Raw genomic sequence first — 20,758 nt, 5'->3', positions numbered from 1 at the left:
GGAGGAAACTAAAGGCTCGCCACTGGTGGCTTAGATAACCCTTTTTTGTGTGAAGCCGAGTGTTTTTCCGAGCTGAGCGACATCTCGCCACGGTAGCTTATCTTTGACGGTCTGAAATCGCTGAAACGGCATTTTACTTCTGGCCTCCTCCCAAAAAGATGTCCCAAACCCTTTGTTCCTGTTAATTACGGCACCTTATGTATGCTAACGTCACTGCTCTCCTGGACGGGGTGTGTGTGTGTGTGTGTGTGTGGTAAGGGCGTTTGTGTTCATTCCAACAGGCGTGACTTAATAGATGTGTACATTGAATGCAGGCTGCAGTGAGGCAGCCTGTGCTGCTGCTGCTTCCACCTCCTCCGTCTCTTTGTTCACAGCAGCCTCTCCAAAAATCCTCCCCTTTTATCTCTGCCTCCTGACTTCCCCTCACCTCCTCCTCCTCCTCCACTTCTTCCCAGATTCTTGTTTGTGTACCGCTTTCATCTTCCTCTGCTTCAGTTTTTGCCTGTCTCTCTCTCATCCCCCCCCCCCCCCCCCCACCCCCGCCCCCCCTCCCGAGTGCTCTCTTCAATCTTCACACCCAAGTCAATTGTGTGTTTTTGGTTTTCGTCCAGTGGCTGTTCTTGCAGTGGCCTCAGACTGCCGGAGGAGACGAGCCTACCTTTACCTGCATTTACAGCACGTCATCTGCATACATGGAGACGTTTTATAATATAATAATCTGAGATCTCCGGTGTTCCACAAAGGCCCCGCTTTGTCAAATCTGACAGATTCCATGTTGCAGAGCGGCTCCTTTGAGTCAGAACAGAACAGATCGCATCCCAACTGTGAATCCTCTGTTTTATTTAAGCCTTCTTTTAGAAAGAGAGAAAAAGTACTTGTGTTCATAAATGTTGACTGAAGATCTGCTGGAGTAACGGAATTATGCAACAACACGTCAGTTTGCATCTGCTGAAGAAACACCCCCCCCCCCCCCCCCCCTCCCTTTGTGGCTCTCCAAGCTGAGCTCCGTCAGCAGAACAGTCGTCATTAGTGGGATTACTTTCTCCCGCCGCCTGGATAAATAGTCTCGCCGCTGCTGTCTGGGGAGGAGAGGCGGCCTGAGTCACAGTGCCTCGTTACAGATATTAGGTCTCGTCTTTTTCAGTTGATGAGCTTCGTCGTTTTCACTCACTTCTTAAGTTTTACACATTTTAAAGAGGTCACATTGTGAAAAACCCACCTCCTAAAGGTTCTCCAGCAGTACAAATCGTCTCCACACCTGGACCGATGCCCCAGAAGACAAGACAGTGTGTCCTCTCTCTCCCTGGTTGTTCCAGGTTTTGCTCCAAGCAAAGTGTGTTGCTCCAAGCAGCCAATCAGAAATCAAACCCTATATATAGTGTCATCAAGGGTTCAGCCAATCACAATCAAGGTAGGCTCCTCCCCTTTGACTCGTCCCATAACTGGGCAGCTCTGCTCTGGCACATGGCGCCACGAGAGGAAGTGCTTCCTCCTCTTCCCATAGATGGGCGTGTGTGGGCGGAGCCAGTCCAGCTCACACAGACAGCAGATTCTGAATGCAGAATCGAATATTCTAATGGAGGAGAATCAACTTTGAATACGAGGTTTCTGGGCCGACCAGACCAGGACGAGGTCTAACCTGTGTGACCTTTTAACCAGGTTACACATTTGACATGTTATAAGAAATGTGTGAGAAGACGGGTGTCAAACAGACGACCCACAGAGGGTTAAATTCTTCAGGATCTAACCATCTTTGTAACGGACGAGACTTGAGTCCTTGAGAAAAGAAGCCCCTCTGAAACAGACTCACACTCCTTTGAGAGTATTTAAGATTCAATCTTCTGCCCAAGGGCACTCGGACACACAGTCAGGGTGAGGAGAATTGGCCCTGCTGTTCCTCACAGGAAAGTTGTATGGTCCGGTACACCGACTCGTCCTCCGGGGCCGTTTCTCTCTCTCTGAGAAGTTTTGGGTTGAACTTTTAAAGAGCCAGACTGGAGACACTCCCACCCTTTTCACAACATGATTGGACCTCTCTGCAGGGGTAAGGGGGCAATCAATACAGCCCCATTACGTCTGCCAGGGGAGGTCACCTCAAACTGTGCACGGCTTTTCTATAAAGGACCTTTAAGCCACAGTGCAAGCGCCTGTTTCTACCAACGACTACAAACACAAACCCTGCAACTCCTCATTCAACAAATACTGCTTATCCACTTGTTTCTAGTTGCGGAGGCTCGGCGTCGACTCATCGGCTGCGTGAACAGCATTTCCTTCCCGGCGTCGTCTGAAAACCCGGCTTCATCTTTTATTCAGTGACGCTCCTCATCTTTGCAGTGTGAGAAATCTACACAAAGACGGTAATGACTACAGCCCTGCTGACGGAGACACCGGCGTCACCTCGCCGGCGCCATGTGGCTCAGACGGGAGAGATTTGGGCGCTTCAACCACCAAACCACAGCGCTTTGCTGGGTTTCCAGGTTCTGACCAAACAGGGTTCATTCATGATGCATAACACTACGACACTATCACACGAGAACGGGGGCGATCCGACCCGGTGTTGGTATCGGGCTCCGATACAAACATAATTCAATGATTGGAAATTTCTGATCAACCTGTGGAGATTTCTGATCCATGGAAGCCTCGTGTTTCCCTGCCGCTGCTCTGCTGGCTGCAAACTGTGGACTGGATTTCCTGAAGGGAGGCGGGTCTCAATGAGATGTGGAGCAATGAGTCAGGAAGTCCATTCCACAGTTTGCAGCCAGCCAGCAGGCTAGTGTAGCAGCACTGTGCTGGCCAACAAGCCGTTGTTCCAGAAGCTCTGGCATCAGAACAGTGAGCAGCAGCGCCCCCTGGCTGCCGGCAGGAGGTTCACACCTCCGTGAAGCTGCGTCCTCCTCCACCCTAAACTCCCTGAAAATAGTCCCAGTGGGCGGAGCTGCTTAGAGCTGGAAACACTGTGTCGGTGCTGCTTGATAAAGAATTTCTCCAGGGATTGATAAAGTGACTCTGACAAGCTTGTGATGAGTCGATGGCAGAAATGGAGATTTATTCCTGTGGTCATTGCGAGAGCCTCAAAGTTTAATCCACACGAGCAGGAATTCTGATCTGCTGAAGGATTAATGGGAATCTTGGCAACTCATTGAACTAAAATCCCCAGAGACTGTAAAGAGGAATCGTCTCTTCAGGTCTCTTCCTGCGTCTCGGGTGTTTCCAGTGTTTCCAGGTGCTAAATTGCCTCTGGGATGTTAAAGTGACTCTGTCAGGGCTGAACTTGAAACACAGGAGGTGTTTTCATGCCCCGACACCCAGGAGGCTTCAGCTGCTCTGTAATCAGTGGGGTTTTTCTTTCTTTCTTCCTTTAATCGATACATCAAAGTGTGAAAGTCACAGCCTGAGTTATAATGGAATGTTGCTTTTGTGGATGTGGATTGGTAAACAAGTCCAGCTAAAATGTTTCCGTTTGCCTTTGTGTGAAAACAGATTTTGTTTTGTTTCAGAAAAACTTTGTCAAAACAACAAAACAAAACAGTTTGAGTGGAAAACTTCAAAAAGTAAAAAAAAAAAAGAACCTCTGTGTGTGTATAAACTACATGCAATACGTGTGTGTGTGTGTGTAATATGTAGTTTATACGTTTAGTGTCTATATGCATGTGTAGTGTATGAGTAATTTGTCTGTAGCAAGTAATTTTTTTTTTATTTAAACTTTGTTTAACCATTTATAAAACCTCTTTTTCAAGCGAGTCCTGGAAATATGTATGTATTGCATGTATGTGTGTGGGAGAGTGTAATATGACACGCATATGTATGCAATGTGAAATGTGTGTATACGAAATATGTAATGTGTGTAGAGTGTGTGTGCTGAGGAGCAGCAGCATCAGTTTGAAACTGACAGCAGATCAGTGATGTGACAGGTGAACTGTGTTTAACCCCCGAGAGGCGGGCGGAGCGTGTGTGTGTGTGTGTGTGTGTGTGTGTGTGTGTGTGTGTGTGTGTGTGTGTGTGTGTGTGTGAGTGTGTGTGTGTTTATACATCTATGCTTTGCTCCGTTCGCTTCACAGCTACACGAGTAAAAACATTTGTTGGAGACACATTCCAAAGTACAAATGTAAAAAGTGCTCCTATTAGTACTAGCTAGTATTTTTCCTGGTCCTCCTCCTGGTGAACACTAACCTCTGGTCCTCCTCCTGGTGAACACTAACCTCTGGTCCTCCTCCTGGTGAACACTAACCTCTGGTCCTCCTCCTGGTGAACCCTAACCTCTGCCAGAAGCAGGGGCGTCTCAAGAAAACCGCTTAAACTGGGTCCAAAAGAAGACGAGACAATTCCACCAGAAGCTCTTTTACTCATTTACAGCAGCACTTTCATGTTGTGTTTGTCGTCACTGGAAATAAGTTCCAGGACGATCGGGACAGTGTCTCCTCCGGGGGGGTCCAGGACGATCGGGACAGTGTCTCCTCCGGGGGGTCCAGGACGATCGGGACAGCGTCTCCTCCGGGGGGTCCAGGACGATCGGGACAGCGTCTCCTCCGGGGGGGTCCAGGACGATCGGGACAGTGTCTCCTCCGGGGGGTCCAGGACGATCGGGACAGCGTCTCCTCCGGGGGGTCCAGGACGATCGGGACAGTGTCTCCTCCGGGGGGGTCCAGGACGATCGGGACAGTGTCTCCTCCGGGGGGTCCAGGACGATCGGGACAGCGTCTCCTCCGGGGGGTCCAGGACGATCGGGACAGCGTCTCCTCCGGGGGGTCCAGGACGATCGGGACAGCGTCTCCTCCGGGGGGTCCAGGACGATCGGGACAGTGTCTCCTCCGGGGGGTCCAGGACGATCGGGACAGCGTCTCCTCCGGGGGGGTCCAGGACGATCGGGACAGTGTCTCCTCCGGGGGGTCCAGGACGATCGGGACAGCGTCTCCTCCGGGGGGGTCCAGGACGATCGGGACAGCGTCTCCTCCGGGGGGTCCAGGACGATCGGGACAGCGTCTCCTCTGGGGGTTCCAGGACGATCGGGACAGCGTCTCCTCCGGGGGGTCCAGGACGATCGGGACAGTGTCTCCTCCGGGGGGTCCAGGACGATCGGGACAGCGTCTCCTCCGGGGGGTCCAGGACGATCGGGACAGCATCTCCTCCGGGGGGGTCCAGGACGATCGGGACAGCGTCTCCTCCGGGGGGTCCAGGACGATCGGGACAGCGTCTCCTCCGGGGGGTCCAGGACGATCGGGACAGCGTCTCCTCTGGGGGTTCCAGGACGATCGGGACAGCGTCTCCTCCGGGGGGTCCAGGACGATCGGGACAGTGTCTCCTCCGGGGGGTCCAGGACGATCGGGACAGCGTCTCCTCCGGGGGGTCCAAGACGAGCGGCGGCTTCAGTCCAGCCACAGAATCTCAGCTCATCAACAGCTGAGACGTTCACTGAGGTTTTCTTCAGCTGCTTGGAAGCCAATCCGTCTGTCCTAAACCTCGAGGACGCGTCCAAACCAGATGAACCGTCTTCCCCTTGGCTCCTGTCAGTCAGGAGGATTCTCCACCAGAAAGAAGGTTCTAGTTCTGGTCCAGGTCTTCATCCTTGCACCACTAAAGCCCCGGCCAATCATGAGCTTGGAATCCACAGTCACAGGTGAGGGTGAGTCACCGGTGAGGGTGAGTCACAGGTGAGGGTGAGTCACCGGTGAGGGTGAGTCACAGGTGAGGGTGAGTCACCGGTGAGGGTGAGGATGTAGACGACCAGAAACACAGCTTTGCTCACATTACTGCAGTCGTCTGCCAGAACCTGTGGACCCTCTTCTGACCCCTCCTCCATCACCAATGAGAACAAAGGTCTCATAATGGGCGTCATCAGAGTTTTATCACGGCGTTATCAGTTTTATCATGGCGTTATCAGAGTTTTATCACGGCGTTATCAGAGTTTTATCACGGCGTTATCAGAGTTTTATCACGGCGTTATCAGAGTTTTATCACGGCGTTATCAGAGTTTTATCACGGCGTTATCAGAGTTTTATCATGGCGTTATCAGAGTTTTATCACGGCGTTATCAGAGTTTTATCACGGCGTTATCAGAGTTTTATCATGGCGTTAGAGTTTTATCGTGGTGTTATCAGAGTTTTATCATGGCGTTATCAGAGTTTTATCATGGCGTTATCAGAGTTTTATCACGGCGTTAGAGTTTTATCACGGCGTTATCAGAGTTTTATCACGGCGTTATCAGAGTTTTATCATGGCGTTATCAGAGTTTTATCATGGCGTTATCAGAGTTTTATCATGGCGTTATCAGAGTTTTATCATGGCGTTATCAGAGTTTTATCATGGCGTTATCAGAGTTTTATCATGGCGTTATCAGAGTTTTATCATGGCGTTATCAGAGTTTTATCATGGCGTTATCAGAGTTTTATCATGGCGTTATCAGAGTTTTATCACGGCGTTATCAGAGTTTTATCACGGCGTTATCAGAGTTTTATCACGCCGTTATCAGAGTTTTATCACGGCGTTAGAGTTTTATCACGGCGTTATCAGAGTTTTATCACGGCGTTATCAGAGTTTTATCACGGCGTTATCAGAGTTGTATCAAGGCGTTATCAGAGTTTTATCATGGCGTTATCAGAGTTTTATCATGGCGTTATCAGAGTTTTATCATGGCGTTATCAGAGTTTTATCATGGCGTTATCAGAGTTTTATCACGCCGTTATCAGAGTTTTATCACGGCGTTATCAGAGTTTTATCACGGCGTTAGAGTTTTATCACGGCGTTATCAGAGTTTTATCACGGCGTTATCAGAGTTTTATCACGGCGTTATCAGAGTTTTATCATGGCGTTATCAGAGTTTTATCATGGCGTTATCAGAGTTTTATCATGGCGTTATCAGAGTTTTATCATGGCGTTATCAGAGTTTTATCATGGCGTTATCAGAGTTTTATCATGGCGTTATCAGAGTTTTATCATGGCGTTATCAGAGTTTTATCATGGCGTTATCAGAGTTTTATCACGGCGTTATCAGAGTTTTATCACGGCGTTATCAGAGTTTTATCACGGCGTTAGAGTTTTATCACGGCGTTATCAGAGTTTTATCACGGCGTTATCAGAGTTTTATCACGGCGTTATCAGAGTTGTATCAAGGCGTTATCAGAGTTGTATCAAGGCGTTATCAGAGTTTTATCATGGCGTTATCAGAGTTTTATCATGGCGTTATCAGAGTTTTATCATGGCGTTATCAGAGTTTTATCATGGCGTTATCAGAGTTTTATCATGGCGTTATCAGAGTTTTATCATGGCGTTATCAGAGTTTTATCATGGCGTTATCAGAGTTTTATCATGGCGTTATCAGAGTTTTATCACGGCGTTATCAGAGTTTTATCACGGCGTTATCAGAGTTTTATCACGGCGTTATCAGAGTTTTATCACGGCGTTATCAGAGTTTTATCACGGCGTTATCAGAGTTTTATCACGGCGTTATCAGAGTTTTATCACGGCGTTATCAGAGTTTTATCATGGCGTTATCAGAGTTTTATCATGGCGTTATCAGAGTTTTATCACGGCGTTATCAGAGTTTTATCATGGCGTTATCAGAGTTTTATCATGGCGTTATCAGAGTTTTATCATGGCGTTATCAGAGTTTTATCACGGCGTTATCAGAGTTTTATCACGGCGTTATCAGAGTTTTATCACGCCGTTATCAGAGTTTTATCACGGCGTTATCAGAGTTTTATCACGGCGTTAGAGTTTTATCACGGCGTTATCAGAGTTTTATCACGGCGTTATCAGAGTTTTATCACGGCGTTATCAGAGTTTTATCATGGCGTTATCAGAGTTTTATCATGGCGTTATCAGAGTTTTATCATGGCGTTATCAGAGTTTTATCATGGCGTTATCAGAGTTTTATCACGGCGTTATCAGAGTTTTATCACGGCGTTATCAGAGTTTTATCATGGCGTTATCAGAGTTTTATCATGGCGTTATCAGAGTTTTATCATGGCGTTATCAGAGTTTTATCATGGCGTTATCAGAGTTTTATCATGGCGTTATCAGAGTTTTATCATGGCGTTATCAGAGTTTTATCATGGCGTTATCAGAGTTTTATCATGGCGTTATCAGAGTTTTATCATGGCGTTATCAGAGTTTTATCATGGCGTTATCAGAGTTTTATCATGGCGTTATCAGAGTTTTATCATGGCGTTATCAGAGTTTTATCACGGCGTTATCAGAGTTTTATCACGGCGTTATCAGAGTTTTATCACGGCGTTATCAGAGTTTTATCACGGCGTTAGAGTTTTATCACGGCGTTATCAGAGTTTTATCACGGCGTTATCAGAGTTTTATCACGGCGTTATCAGAGTTGTATCAAGGCGTTATCAGAGTTTTATCATGGCGTTATCAGAGTTTTATCATGGCGTTATCAGAGTTTTATCATGGCGTTATCAGAGTTTTATCATGGTGTTATCAGAGTTTTATCATGGCGTTATCAGAGTTTTATCACGGCGTTATCAGAGTTTTATCATGGCGTTATCAGAGTTTTATCATGGCGTTATCAGAGTTTTATCACGGCGTTATCAGAGTTTTATCACGGCGTTATCAGAGTTTTATCATGGCGTTATCAGAGTTTTATCATGGTGTTATCAGAGTTTTATCATGGCGTTATCAGAGTTTTATCATGGCGTTATCAGAGTTTTATCATGGCGTTATCAGAGTTTTATCATGGCGTTATCAGAGTTTTATCATGGTGTTATCAGAGTTTTATCATGGCGTTATCAGAGTTTTATCATGGCGTTATCAGAGTTTTATCATGGCGTTATCAGAGTTTTATCACGGCGTTATCAGAGTTTTATCATGGCGTTATCAGAGTTTTATCATGGCGTTATCAGAGTTTTATCATGGCGTTATCAGAGTTTTATCACGGCGTTATCAGAGTTTTATCACGGCGTTATCAGAGTTTTATCACGCCGTTATCAGAGTTTTATCACGGCGTTATCAGAGTTTTATCACGGCGTTAGAGTTTTATCACGGCGTTATCAGAGTTTTATCACGGCGTTATCAGAGTTGTATCAAGGCGTTATCAGAGTTTTATCATGGCGTTATCAGAGTTTTATCATGGCGTTATCAGAGTTTTATCATGGCGTTATCAGAGTTTTATCACGGCGTTATCAGAGTTTTATCACGGCGTTATCAGAGTTTTATCATGGCGTTATCAGAGTTTTATCATGGCGTTATCAGAGTTTTATCATGGCGTTATCAGAGTTTTATCATGGCGTTATCAGAGTTTTATCATGGCGTTATCAGAGTTTTATCATGGCGTTATCAGAGTTTTATCATGGCGTTATCAGAGTTTTATCATGGCGTTATCAGAGTTTTATCATGGCGTTATCAGAGTTTTATCATGGCGTTATCAGAGTTTTATCATGGCGTTATCAGAGTTTTATCATGGCGTTATCAGAGTTTTATCACGGCGTTATCAGAGTTTTATCACGGCGTTATCAGAGTTTTATCACGGCGTTATCAGAGTTTTATCACGGCGTTAGAGTTTTATCACGGCGTTATCAGAGTTTTATCATGGCGTTATCAGAGTTTTATCACGGCGTTATCAGAGTTTTATCACGGCGTTATCAGAGTTGTATCAAGGCGTTATCAGAGTTTTATCATGGCGTTATCAGAGTTTTATCATGGCGTTATCAGAGTTTTATCATGGCGTTATCAGAGTTTTATCATGGTGTTATCAGAGTTTTATCATGGCGTTATCAGAGTTTTATCACGGCGTTATCAGAGTTTTATCACGGCGTTATCAGAGTTTTATCATGGCGTTATCAGAGTTTTATCACGGCGTTATCAGAGTTTTATCACGGCGTTATCAGAGTTTTATCATGGCGTTATCAGAGTTTTATCATGGTGTTATCAGAGTTTTATCATGGCGTTATCAGAGTTTTATCATGGCGTTATCAGAGTTTTATCATGGCGTTATCAGTTTTATCATGGCGTTATCAGAGTTTTATCATGGCGTTATCAGAGTTTTATCATGGCGTTATCAGAGTTTTATCATGGCGTTATCAGAGTTTTATCACGGCGTTATCAGAGTTTTATCACGGCGTTATCAGAGTTTTATCATGGCGTTATCAAGGCAATATGGTTTTATAAGGGCATTATGTTTTATGTTTCATAAGAGTCGTTCTTTTATTATAATATTATATTGTAATAGTCATTATTATTATCAAGATGATCTATTTTCATAGTTATGTCTGAAAATGCTATTTTCTATCAGGGTGTTCTGGTGGTTTTACGGTGGTGTTGAGGTGCAGAGGACAGGACGGAGGCTGTGGAGGTAAGGAACATTTTGACAGGTTTGTTTCCACTTCCTGCTGCAGGAGCATCAGATTTACAGCCGCTGCTCCTTCACTCCCTGCAGGCGGCGTCACAAGCGGAGGAAGGAGCTTCACTGGCGTTTCCTCCAGTCATCAGTGGAAAAGGCAGACGGGCTGTGGGCTCGTGCTGCTGCAGTTATTTTTAGGTGTCGGGGGAGAGGAGCTGCAGAGGAACGTGGTTCACGGGGGGGGGGGGGGGGGTGTAGAATGACCTCAAAGCTTACTAACCCCTTTGTTTACTAATGCCGGGCCTTCATTTAGCTGTTTGGAGAGGAGAGGACTTCCCTACCTTCTCCATCTCGCTGCTCTTCCTCTTGCGTCCGGAGCGACTGATCTTGACGGTGACGGCGTCGCGCTGGCCCGTCCGCCGCAGGGCCATGCGGTTGGGCTGCAGCGGGCTGAAGGAGATCTCCAGCTCCGGCTGGGGGAAGCGGCGGGTCCGGCCGTTCTCCGTGGAGATCTCCGAGGACTCCAGGACGGTGGGGCCGCCGGAGGAGGTCTGAGGGAGGAGGGCGAGTTAGCAGGGAGCACCGGGGGTCTGCACCACCCAGGCCAAAGCTGGAGGACGGGACTCCGGCTCTCGTATTCTCCGGCTGTTCACCTCCTCCTCTCGGCCTGGTTGGTGCAGAAACCTTGTAATCAAAGTGTATTTAGGAGCTGCATTCAGGATCTGCTGTGTCTGTGAGAGCTGGGCTGGCTCCGCCCTGCTGGACAACCTTCAGGAAGTGCATTTTGCATGATGTGACCCTTTAAGGTTCACAAACGGATGTGGCGTTTTCTAGAGGCCAGCAGAGTTCCAGAAAGAGTTGTGAAGCTGCAGGACGATGGGACAACTAGAGAAAAAGAACAAGAGGAGGACAGGACGACGACAGGACGACTACTGGACAACTGGACGGCCGAAGGACCCAACAACAGAAGGTCAGGAAGACCAGGTGACTGAACGACAGGAGGACGACAAGACGAGACGAGACAAGACAAGAAAAAACAAGACAAGACAAGAAAAGACGAGACGAGACAAGACAAGACGAGACAAGAGAAGAAAAGACAAGAAAAGGCAAGACAAGAAAAGAGACGAGACAAGAAAAGACAAGACGAGACAAGACAAGAAAAGACGAGACAAGACAAGACAAGAGGAGACAAGAGAAGAAAAAACAAGACAAGACGAGACGAGACAAGAGGAGACAAGACAAGAAAAGACAAGAGGAGACAAGAAAAGACGAGACAAGACAAGACAAGACGAGACAAGAGAAGAAAAGACAAGAAAAGGCAAGACAAGAAAAGAGGAGACGAGACAAGAAAAGACAAGACGAGACAAGACGAGACAAGACAAGACAAGAGGAGACAAGAGAAGAAAAAACAAGACAAGACGAGACAAGAAAAGGCAAGACAAGAAAAGAGGAGATGAGACGAGACAAGACAAGACGAGACGAGACAAGAGGAGACAAGAGAAGAAAAAACAAGACAAGACAAGACGAGACAAGAAAAGGCAAGACAAGAAAAGAGGAGACGAGACGAGACAAGACAAGACGAGACGAGACAAGAGGAGACAAGACAAGAAAAGACAAGAGGAGACAAGAAAAGAGGAGACGAGACAAGAAAAGAAAAGAAAAGACGAGACAAGAAAAGACGAGACGAGAGCAGGACAACTGCTCCCAGCATGCAACTCTCCAAAGTTCTGCAGTGAGGCACAAGATCTCTGGTGCAGGTTTATTGAGTGAAGACGTCGATATTTCAATATCTGAAGGTGAAATTAAAAGTGTTGATTTGAGTTTGAGCAGCAGAACCGACGCCTGAGGATTTAGTGTGTTTCCACTGTAACAGAGTGCAGGTTCACTCAAACGTCCTATACACACACGCAAATAATAAACAAGTGCAAATATATATGTGGTGTGAAGACACATCATCACGTCCATATTCTCATTTCTCACATGTTTGCATGAGAAGTGTATGGACGTACATGTATCGACATCAATCACGTCCCACCTGCATGCATGGACACTCTTGTGGTGTGAAGTGATTTAGTTACTCCTGAGTCAGGAGTAACTAAATCACAGGACCCACCTGGAAAAGATGCCAGGAGTCCTGACACGTTTTCCAGGCGGGTGCTGAGTGAGAGGACTGATGAGGGTTCCTGGTCCTGCCGAGCTCACCTGGCTGCTGACGGACGCCCGGGCGTCTGTCCCACTGGACGCCGTGGACTCGCCCCCGGGACCTCCGGCCTGGGACGGGAGACACGACGACTCACGTCATTTCACCGCCGAAGCCGTTTGAAAGGAGGCGTCGTGGCGGAAACGTGGCTGTGAAGCTGATGCTACGTCATTAGCGACAGGCTAACCTACGTTTTCTCTCACTCCCACTAAAACACTGCAATCCCAGTCATTTAGGCCCCGTTGCCACGGCGACGACTTCAAGTCAGAACGTAAAACATCTCAACTGAAAACGAAACGGTTCGTCCGCGTCACCTCTCTTAAAGTGACAATAAATACAGAAGTGATGAAGACGGACAAGTTCCAGATATGTCCGTCTATGAGACGTGTTGCTATGAGACGTGTTGCTGAAAGCCTCTGAATGATGTCACAACCTCCATCACTACTCGCCACCTTCTCCTTTCACTTCAATTCATCTTTCTCTCCTGAATATACTGAATTATTTCCTCCAGTTCACGACTCTGAAGTGACTTCAGTTTGTATTACGCCCATGTTTCATTTCCTGAACATCGTTCATGTTTTCATTGAAGAATAAAATAATTCTTTGCTGGGAAAATGTAGATTTTGATATTAGTATTGACAGTCATGCTTGTTCCCTCAAGCTGAGATATAGGAGGCCTGCAGAGAACTAATACCATCTAATATTCTATTAAACACTAATAAGTTCTAATATTCTATTAAACACTAATAAGTTCTAATATTCTATTAAACACTAATAAGTTCTAATATTCTATTAAACACTAATAAGTTCTAATATTCTATTAAACACTAATAAGTTCTAATATTCTATTAAACACTAATACCATCTAATATTCTATTAAACACTAATAAGTTCTAATATTCTATTAAACACTAATAAGTTCTAATATTCTATTAAACACTAATAAGTTCTAATATTCTATTAAACACTAATAAGTTCTAATATTCTATTAAACACTAATAAGTTCTAATATTCTATTAAACACTAATAACATCTAATATTCTATTAAACACTAATAAGTTCTAATATTGTATTAAACACTAATAAGTTCTAATATTCTATTAAACACTAATAAGTTCTAATATTCTATTAAACACTAATAAGTTCTAATATTCTATTAAACACTAATAAGATCTAATATTCTATTAAACACTAATAAGTTCTAATATTGTATTAAACACTAATAAGATCTAATATTCTATTAAACACTAATAAGTTCTAATATTGTATTAAACACTAATAAGTTCTAATATTCTATTAAACACTAATAAGTTCTAATATTCTATTAAACACTAATAAGTTCTAATATTCTATTAAACACTAATAACATCTAATATTCTATTAAACACTAACAACATCTAATATTCTATTAAACACTAATAAGATCTAATATTGTATTAAACACTAATAAGTTCTAATATTGTATTAAACACTAATAAGTTCTAATATTCTATTAAACACTAACAACATCTAATATTCTATTAAACACTAATAAGTTCTAATATTGTATTAAACACTAATAAGTTCTAATATTCTATTAAACACTAATAAGTTCTAATATTCTATTAAACACTAATAACATCTAATATTCTATTAAACACTAATAACATCTAATATTCTATTAAACACTAATAAGTTCTAATATTGTATTAAACACTAATAACATCTAATATTCTATTAAACACTAATAAGTTCTAATATTCTATTAAACACTAAAAAGTTCTAATATTCTATTAAACACTAACAACATCTAATATTCTATTAAACACTAATAAGATCTAATATTCTATTAAACACTAATAAGTTCTAATATTCTATTAAACACTAATAAGTTCTAATATTCTATTAAACACTAATAACATCTAATATTCTATTAAACACTAATAACATCTAATATTCTATTAAACACTAATAAGTTCTAATATTGTATTAAACACTAATAACATCTAATATTCTATTAAACACTAATAAGTTCTAATATTCTATTAAACACTAATAACATCTAATATTCTATTAAACACTAACAACATCTAATATTCTATTAAACACTAATAAGATCTAATATTGTATTAAACACTAATAAGTTCTAATATTGTATTAAACACTAATAAGTTCTAATATTCTATTAAACACTAATAAGATCTAATATTCTATTAAACACTAATAAGTTCTAATATTCTATTAAACAGGCCCAGAGCCTCACGACCAGGCTGATGCAGAAACCCAGAGTGTCCCCGGCCGTCCTCGGTGTTGCACTGACCTCTGCTGGTGACTCGGCGGGACTGCGGCTCCGCTCCTGGACGGCCTTGTCCTTCTCCTGGACGGCCTTGTCCTTCTCCTGGACGGTCTTGTCCTTCTCCTGGACAGCCTTGTCCTTCTCCTGGACGGTCTTGTCCTTCTCCACCTGGCGGCTCAGCTCCTGGACGGTCTTGTCCTTCTCCTGGACGGCCTTGTCCTTCTCCTGGACGGCCTTGTCCTTCTCCTGGACGGCCTTGTCCTTCTCCTGGACGGCCTTGTCCTTCTCCGCCTGGCTGCTCAGAAGCTTCTTCAGCTGGACCTCCAGCGCCGCCACCAGAGTGTCTCTGTCCGTCTTCCAGGCGTCCATCGTCTGCTGCTTCTCGGCCAGACGAGCCTCCTGGAGGCACCATGGAGCCAAAGTCAGCCCGCGGCACAAAGACATGTGTCCAGAAGGGGGCGCCACAGGGCAGCGTACTGTCCCCTGCGGTTTATCATATAGATCAATGTCCACAATGAAAACTTCCATTTCCATCTCTCTTTAATTACAGGAACTTGTGGCCGTTAATGATTTAAAACTTGTGTTACAAACTCTTCATGGACACTTGTGGACACGTCTTAATGAATAGTGTCTCCATCATGTCTGTTTTAATTGTCTTCTAAGTGTTTTTTGTGATCGTTCAGGGTGTTGGTGTTTCTCTCCCTCCTCCGTCCTCCTCTCCTTCCTGTTATACTCCTTTGATCTTAAGCAACATAAATAAAGACACACACTGAAAAAAGCTATGAATGGAAATGAAAGAACAAGTGGAAATATACACAAGTCTAAAACATACATTGTGTGCGTGTGTGTGTGTGTGTGTGTGTGTGTGTGTGTGTGTGTGTGTGTGTGTGTGTGTGTGTGTGTGTGTGTGTGTGTGTGTGTGTGTGTGTGTGTGTGTGTGTGTGTGTGTGTGTGTGTGTGTGTGTGTGTGTCTCACCAGCAGGTTCTGCTGCCGGCTGTGTCGCTCCCTGTCCTCCACGAACTTCCTCATCTCCTGGTTCCTGCGCTCCTCTGCAGCTTTGGCCTGTCTGATCAGAGACATCTTGTCCTCCTGCCACCTCCTGCGCTCCTCCTGGTGTCTGTCCGCCTGCGTCTGGGTCAACCAGCACACCCCACGTCATCGCTTCATGTCCTTCATCACAGCATCTTTCACTCTCTCCTGTTGTCATTCTATTGCTTGGAGGACGCCTGTTGTGACTGACGGAGCTGTGCTTCACCTTCAAGCTGTCCTGAGCTGCTTCGTCTCGTTTGATCGGCGTGTGCCGGTTCTCCAGATCCTGCTGCAACAGCATCGCTTTCAGTTTCTCCAACTCTGGAACAAACAGACGGACATTCACAGTGAACACGGGAACGTTGCGCAACAGAACGGTGGAACGGAAAGAAGAAAACGTCTCTCTCTCGGAAAACACCTTCAAATAAATGGAAAAGGTAGCAAACAGTGGAAAAATGTATACAGAGGAGGAGAAGGGTGGAAAGGTGGAGAAACACTTGGACAAAAGTCTCAAACACGTTGAAACGGGTAGAAAAAAGGCTTCGGTGACGGAGGAACGACGGTGGATGGAAGGAGAAACAGCCATGGGCCAAACGGTCTCACCGGTGGAGAGCTCCTGCACCAGGCTGAGCTTCTCCTCCAGGGCCTCCTCCATCTGCTCCTGGGTGAGCTCCTGCTCCGTCAGGGCCAGACGCATGTCCTCCATGGCTTGCTCCTTGGCCTGCAGATCTGAAGGACAAGGCGGGGGGGACGTGAGCCGGAGCGTCCCGGACGGCGGGGGGACGTGAGCCGGAGCGTCCCGGACGGCTTCTGAAGTGCCGGTGAGCAGAGCAGGTTTACCTTGGCGGGCCTTCTGGTACAGCTGCTCTCTCTGCTCGCCCCGGGCGTTGGAGGACAGCTCCTGCAGGAGGTGAAAGAAGGGTGAGGTCCAGTGACGGTGAGACACCCGACGGTGCATGTCGCTAGGTTACCGTCCGGAGCTGCTGCACGGTTCGATCCCGGAGGCCCAGGTCGCCCTGCAGCTGCTTCCTGCTCTTCTCCACCTCGTCCAGCTTCTGCCTCAGACTCTTCTCCTCCTCCTTCATCACCGACACCTGCAGACGGCGAGGCGCTGCTCAGTGTGTGTGTGTGTGTGTGTGTGTGTGTGTGTGTGTTTATACATCTATGCTCTGCTCCGTTCGCTTCACAGCTACACCAGTACAAACATTTGTACAAATATAAAAAGTGTCTTTACTGGTCCTCCTCCTGGTGAACACTAACCTCTGGTCCTCCTCCTGGTGAACACTAACCTCTGGTCCTCCTCCTGGTGAACACTAACCTCTGGTCCTCCTCCTGGTGAACACTAACCTCTGGTCCTCCTCCTGGTGAACACTAACCTCTGGTCCTCCTCCTGGTGAACACTAACCTCTGGTCCTCCTCCTGGTGAACACTAACCTCTGGTCCTCCTCCTGGTGAACACTAACCTCTGGTCCTCCTCCTGGTGAACACTAACCTCTGGTCCTCCTCCTGGTGAACACTAACCTCTGGTCCTCCTCCTGGTGAACACTAACCTCTGGTCCTCCTCCTGGTGAACACTAACCTCTGGTCCTCCTCCTGGTGAACACTAACCTCTGGTCCTCCTCCTGGTGAACACTAACCTCTGGTCCTCCTCCTGGTGAACACTAACCTCTGGTCCTCCTCCTGGTGAACACTAACCTCTGGTCCTCCTCCTGGTGAACACTAACCTCTGGTCCTCCTCCTGGTGAACACTAACCTCTGGTTCTCCTCCTGGTGAACACTAACCTCTGGTTCTCCTCCTGGTGAACACTAACCTCTGGTTCTCCTCCTGGTGAACACTAACCTCTGGTCCTCCTCCTGGTGAACACTAACCTCTGGTCCTCCTCCTGGTGAACACTAACCTCTGGTCCTCCTCCTGGTGAACACTAACCTCTGGTTCTCCTCCTGGTGAACACTAACCTCTGGTCCTCCTCCTGGTGAACACTAACCTCTGGTCCTCCTCCTGGTGAACACTAACCTCTGGTCCTCCTCCTGGTGAACACTAACCTCTGGTCCTCCTCCTGGTGAACACTAACCTCTGGTCCTCCTCCTGGTGAACACTAACCTCTGGTCCTCCTCCTGGTGAACACTAACCTCTGGTCCTCCTCCTGGTGAACACTAACCTCTGGTCCTCCTCCTGGTGAACACTAACCTCTGGTTCTCCTCCTGGTGAACACTAACCTCTGGTTCTCCTCCTGGTGAACACTAACCTCTGGTTCTCCTCCTGGTGAACACTAACCTCTGGTCCTCCTCCTGGTGAACACTAACCTCTGGTCCTCCTCCTGGTGAACACTAACCTCTGGTCCTCCTCCTGGTGAACACTAACCTCTGGTTCTCCTCCTGGTGAACACTAACCTCTGGTCCTCCTCCTGGTGAACACTAACCTCTGGTCCTCCTCCTGGTGAACACTAACCTCTGGTCCTCCTCCTGGTGAACACTAACCTCTGGTCCTCCTCCTGGTGAACACTAACCTCTGGTCCTCCTCCTGGTGAACACTAACCTCTGGTCCTCCTCCTGGTGAACACTAACCTCTGGTCCTCCTCCTGGTGAACACTAACCTCTGCCAGAAGCAGGAACGTCTCAAGAAAACCGCTTAAACTGGGTCGAGAGCGTTGAGTGGGCGAGAAGTTGGTGTGTGTGTGTGTGTGTGTGTGTGTGTGTGTGTGTGTGTGTGTGTGTGTGTGTGTGTGTGTGTGTGTGTGTGTGTGTGTGTGTGTGTGTGTGTGTGTGTGTGTGTGTGTGTGTGTGTGTGTGTGTGTGTGTGTGTGTGTACCTCCTTGTGGACCTGCTGGACCTGCTTCTTGTAGTCGGCCAGTTTCTCCCGGAGGTCCGAGGACTCTTCCTCTCTCCTCTGCAGCTCCACATTCAGAGTCCGGACTTTGTCAGAGTCCTGCACTGACGTTTCTTTCAGCCTGCAGGAACAAAGAAGCAGACGGTGAAGTCGAGGGTCTCCAGCGACGTCCTCCGTCTGAATCCGTCCTGCAGCTGCCGACTCCGACCTGCTGAGCTCCTGGACGTTCTTCTGCAGCGCCTCCTCCTTCAGGGCCAGCGCCTCCTGGGCTGCAGCCAGTAGCTCCCTGCGCCTCTCCACCTCCCTGCGCCGGGCCTCCTGGACAGCCTGGCTCTCCTCCTGCTCCTCCTGCTCCTGCAGCGACGCCACCTGCTGCTCCTTCTCCTGCAGCTTCCCCTGCAGAGACTCCACCTGCTGCTCCTTCTCCTGCAGCTTCTCCTGCACCTCCTGCAGCTTCTCCTGCAGCTTGGTCTCACGCTGAGCTGAAGACTTCTCCACCTCTGCTAGTTTCTCCTGCATCTCCGCAGAAGGTGTGAGATGAAGAGTGCTGCCGGACTCTGCGGAGTCAGACACTTTCCTCCTCAGAGAGGAGACCTCAGCGTTCATCCTCCTCAGATCTTCCACCAAGGGGCCGGAGGTAGGGTCTGGACCTTGCTCTCCACCCCCCTGCTCCCCCAGCCTGTGGTGGAGCTGCTGAACCTGCTCCCGGAGCTCCGCCACCTCCTCGCTGGCCTGCTGGAGCTTTGCCCGGAGCTCCTCCAGGTGCCGCTGTGAGCTCCCCTCACGTTCCTGGGCCGCCCCCCTCCAGTCCTGCTGCTTCAGCCTCTCCTGGTCCAGAGCCCTCCGGAGCTCTGCAGCCTGCTCCCTCAGCCGGTCTCCCTCACAGGCTGACGATATGGAGGACGCCTGCAGCTCCTGCTTCAGCCTCTCCAGCTCCAGGCTCAGAGCGTCGACCTGCTCCCGTCCTTCCTCCACTTGCTTCTCAGCAGCTTGGAGCCGAGCGGCGGCCCGCTGGGCTCTCTGGGCTTCCACCTCCACCTGAAACACACCATCAGCTCACAGATCCTTCCTTCAGACGACAAGCAGAGGAAACTCCCTCAAAACCCTCGTTTCTGGTCTGTGTGCCGACGCTTGTAATAAAACCCCCATAGTACCGGGAACCCCAGAGTCTGGAGGGACTGAGAGCTGCTCTCACCTGCCGCCCGGCAGCTTCCACTTCGTTGGTCAATTGTGTGAACTGTTGTCTGAGTGTGAGCTCCTCCTGCTGCCTCCTCTGGTTCTCCTCCTTCTCCTCCCCCAGTGCAGCCATGGTCGTCTCTCTACCTCGTCTTTCCTGCTCCAGAGCAGCGGCGGCCTCCTGAGTGGTTGGAACGACTCGTTGTTTCAATTAAAGAACACAAAGAAACACGACACTACGAGTCTGACTGAACGAGCTTTAAAATACTACTGTGTTGATCGCTAAGGTCCACTTTCTGAAACGTTTCCAATCTTAAACTGAAAGCTTTTATAGTTGTTTTCAGTGTTTCTGTGTAAACGGAGATTGTTTCCAAAACGGTGCCGTGTAAAAAGATTGTTGATTTCTAAGAGAGTTACAGAAAGAAGTGACAGTAAAACAAGACATGCTTCTGTGAGCAAAGTCCTTCATGTTGGTTGTTGAGCAGCTGATGAAGGTGATTAATCCTGATGTGTCCCACATGTGGCCAGAGACCTGAAACCAGCCGTGGCGGGTCTTAATCTGACCCGAGGGCGAGCTCACGAAGGGGAAGTACACATGAATGACATGTTTCCTGGGCTCAGAAGGTAAACAGGCCACTGGCTGGGATCAACCGTTTTGAAATCTTTCCTGGATTGAGGGTTTATTCATTTGTGTATTTTGGAAGGGACTTTGCACATTGATGGACAAGGAACCTCTTCATATGCTAGCTTTAGCAGAAGGCTAATGTTCAGAAACACAAGCAGAGCCCCGTCAGGGCGAGGAGAGTCTGACCTGCGAGCTCCGCAACTCCTGATCCAGCCGCTCCTGCAGCTCTGACACTCGCTTCTGCAGACGCAGCACGTCTGAAGTCTTCTCCTCCAGTTCAGACAGGAAGCGGAGTCTGTCCCCGTCCTCCACTCTGCACACTGCAGACGGGACACAGACG

The 20,758-nt window shown here is 47.2% G+C and overlaps 1 protein-coding gene across 1 annotated transcript in view; it reads right to left on the bottom strand.

Annotated features, from left to right (window-relative positions):
- The window catches only part of kif20ba (kinesin family member 20Ba), a gene marked incomplete at its 3' end in the record, with an annotated part of 47,598 nt that overhangs the window by 9,119 nt on the left and 17,721 nt on the right, over positions 1-20,758 (bottom strand). Inside the window, exons 16-28 of the mRNA XM_080507888.1 lie at positions 20,605-20,738; positions 19,813-19,974; positions 19,062-19,655; positions 18,826-18,968; positions 18,600-18,738; positions 16,762-16,884; positions 16,631-16,691; positions 16,394-16,519; positions 16,017-16,111; positions 15,737-15,892; positions 14,785-15,159; positions 12,488-12,556; positions 10,627-10,836 (exon numbers count right to left, since the gene is read on the bottom strand). Coding sequence (XP_080364014.1) covers positions 10,627-10,836; positions 12,488-12,556; positions 14,785-15,159; positions 15,737-15,892; positions 16,017-16,111; positions 16,394-16,519; positions 16,631-16,691; positions 16,762-16,884; positions 18,600-18,738; positions 18,826-18,968; positions 19,062-19,655; positions 19,813-19,974; positions 20,605-20,738 — 2,387 coding nt within the window. The remainder of the gene's footprint in view (positions 1-10,626; positions 10,837-12,487; positions 12,557-14,784; positions 15,160-15,736; positions 15,893-16,016; positions 16,112-16,393; positions 16,520-16,630; positions 16,692-16,761; positions 16,885-18,599; positions 18,739-18,825; positions 18,969-19,061; positions 19,656-19,812; positions 19,975-20,604; positions 20,739-20,758) is intronic.

This window comes from Blennius ocellaris (assembly GCF_963422515.1).
Source record: "Blennius ocellaris genome assembly, chromosome: 13".
Classification (NCBI taxonomy): domain Eukaryota; kingdom Metazoa; phylum Chordata; class Actinopteri; order Blenniiformes; family Blenniidae; genus Blennius; species Blennius ocellaris.
This window is presented reverse-complemented; position numbering and strand designations above follow the sequence as displayed.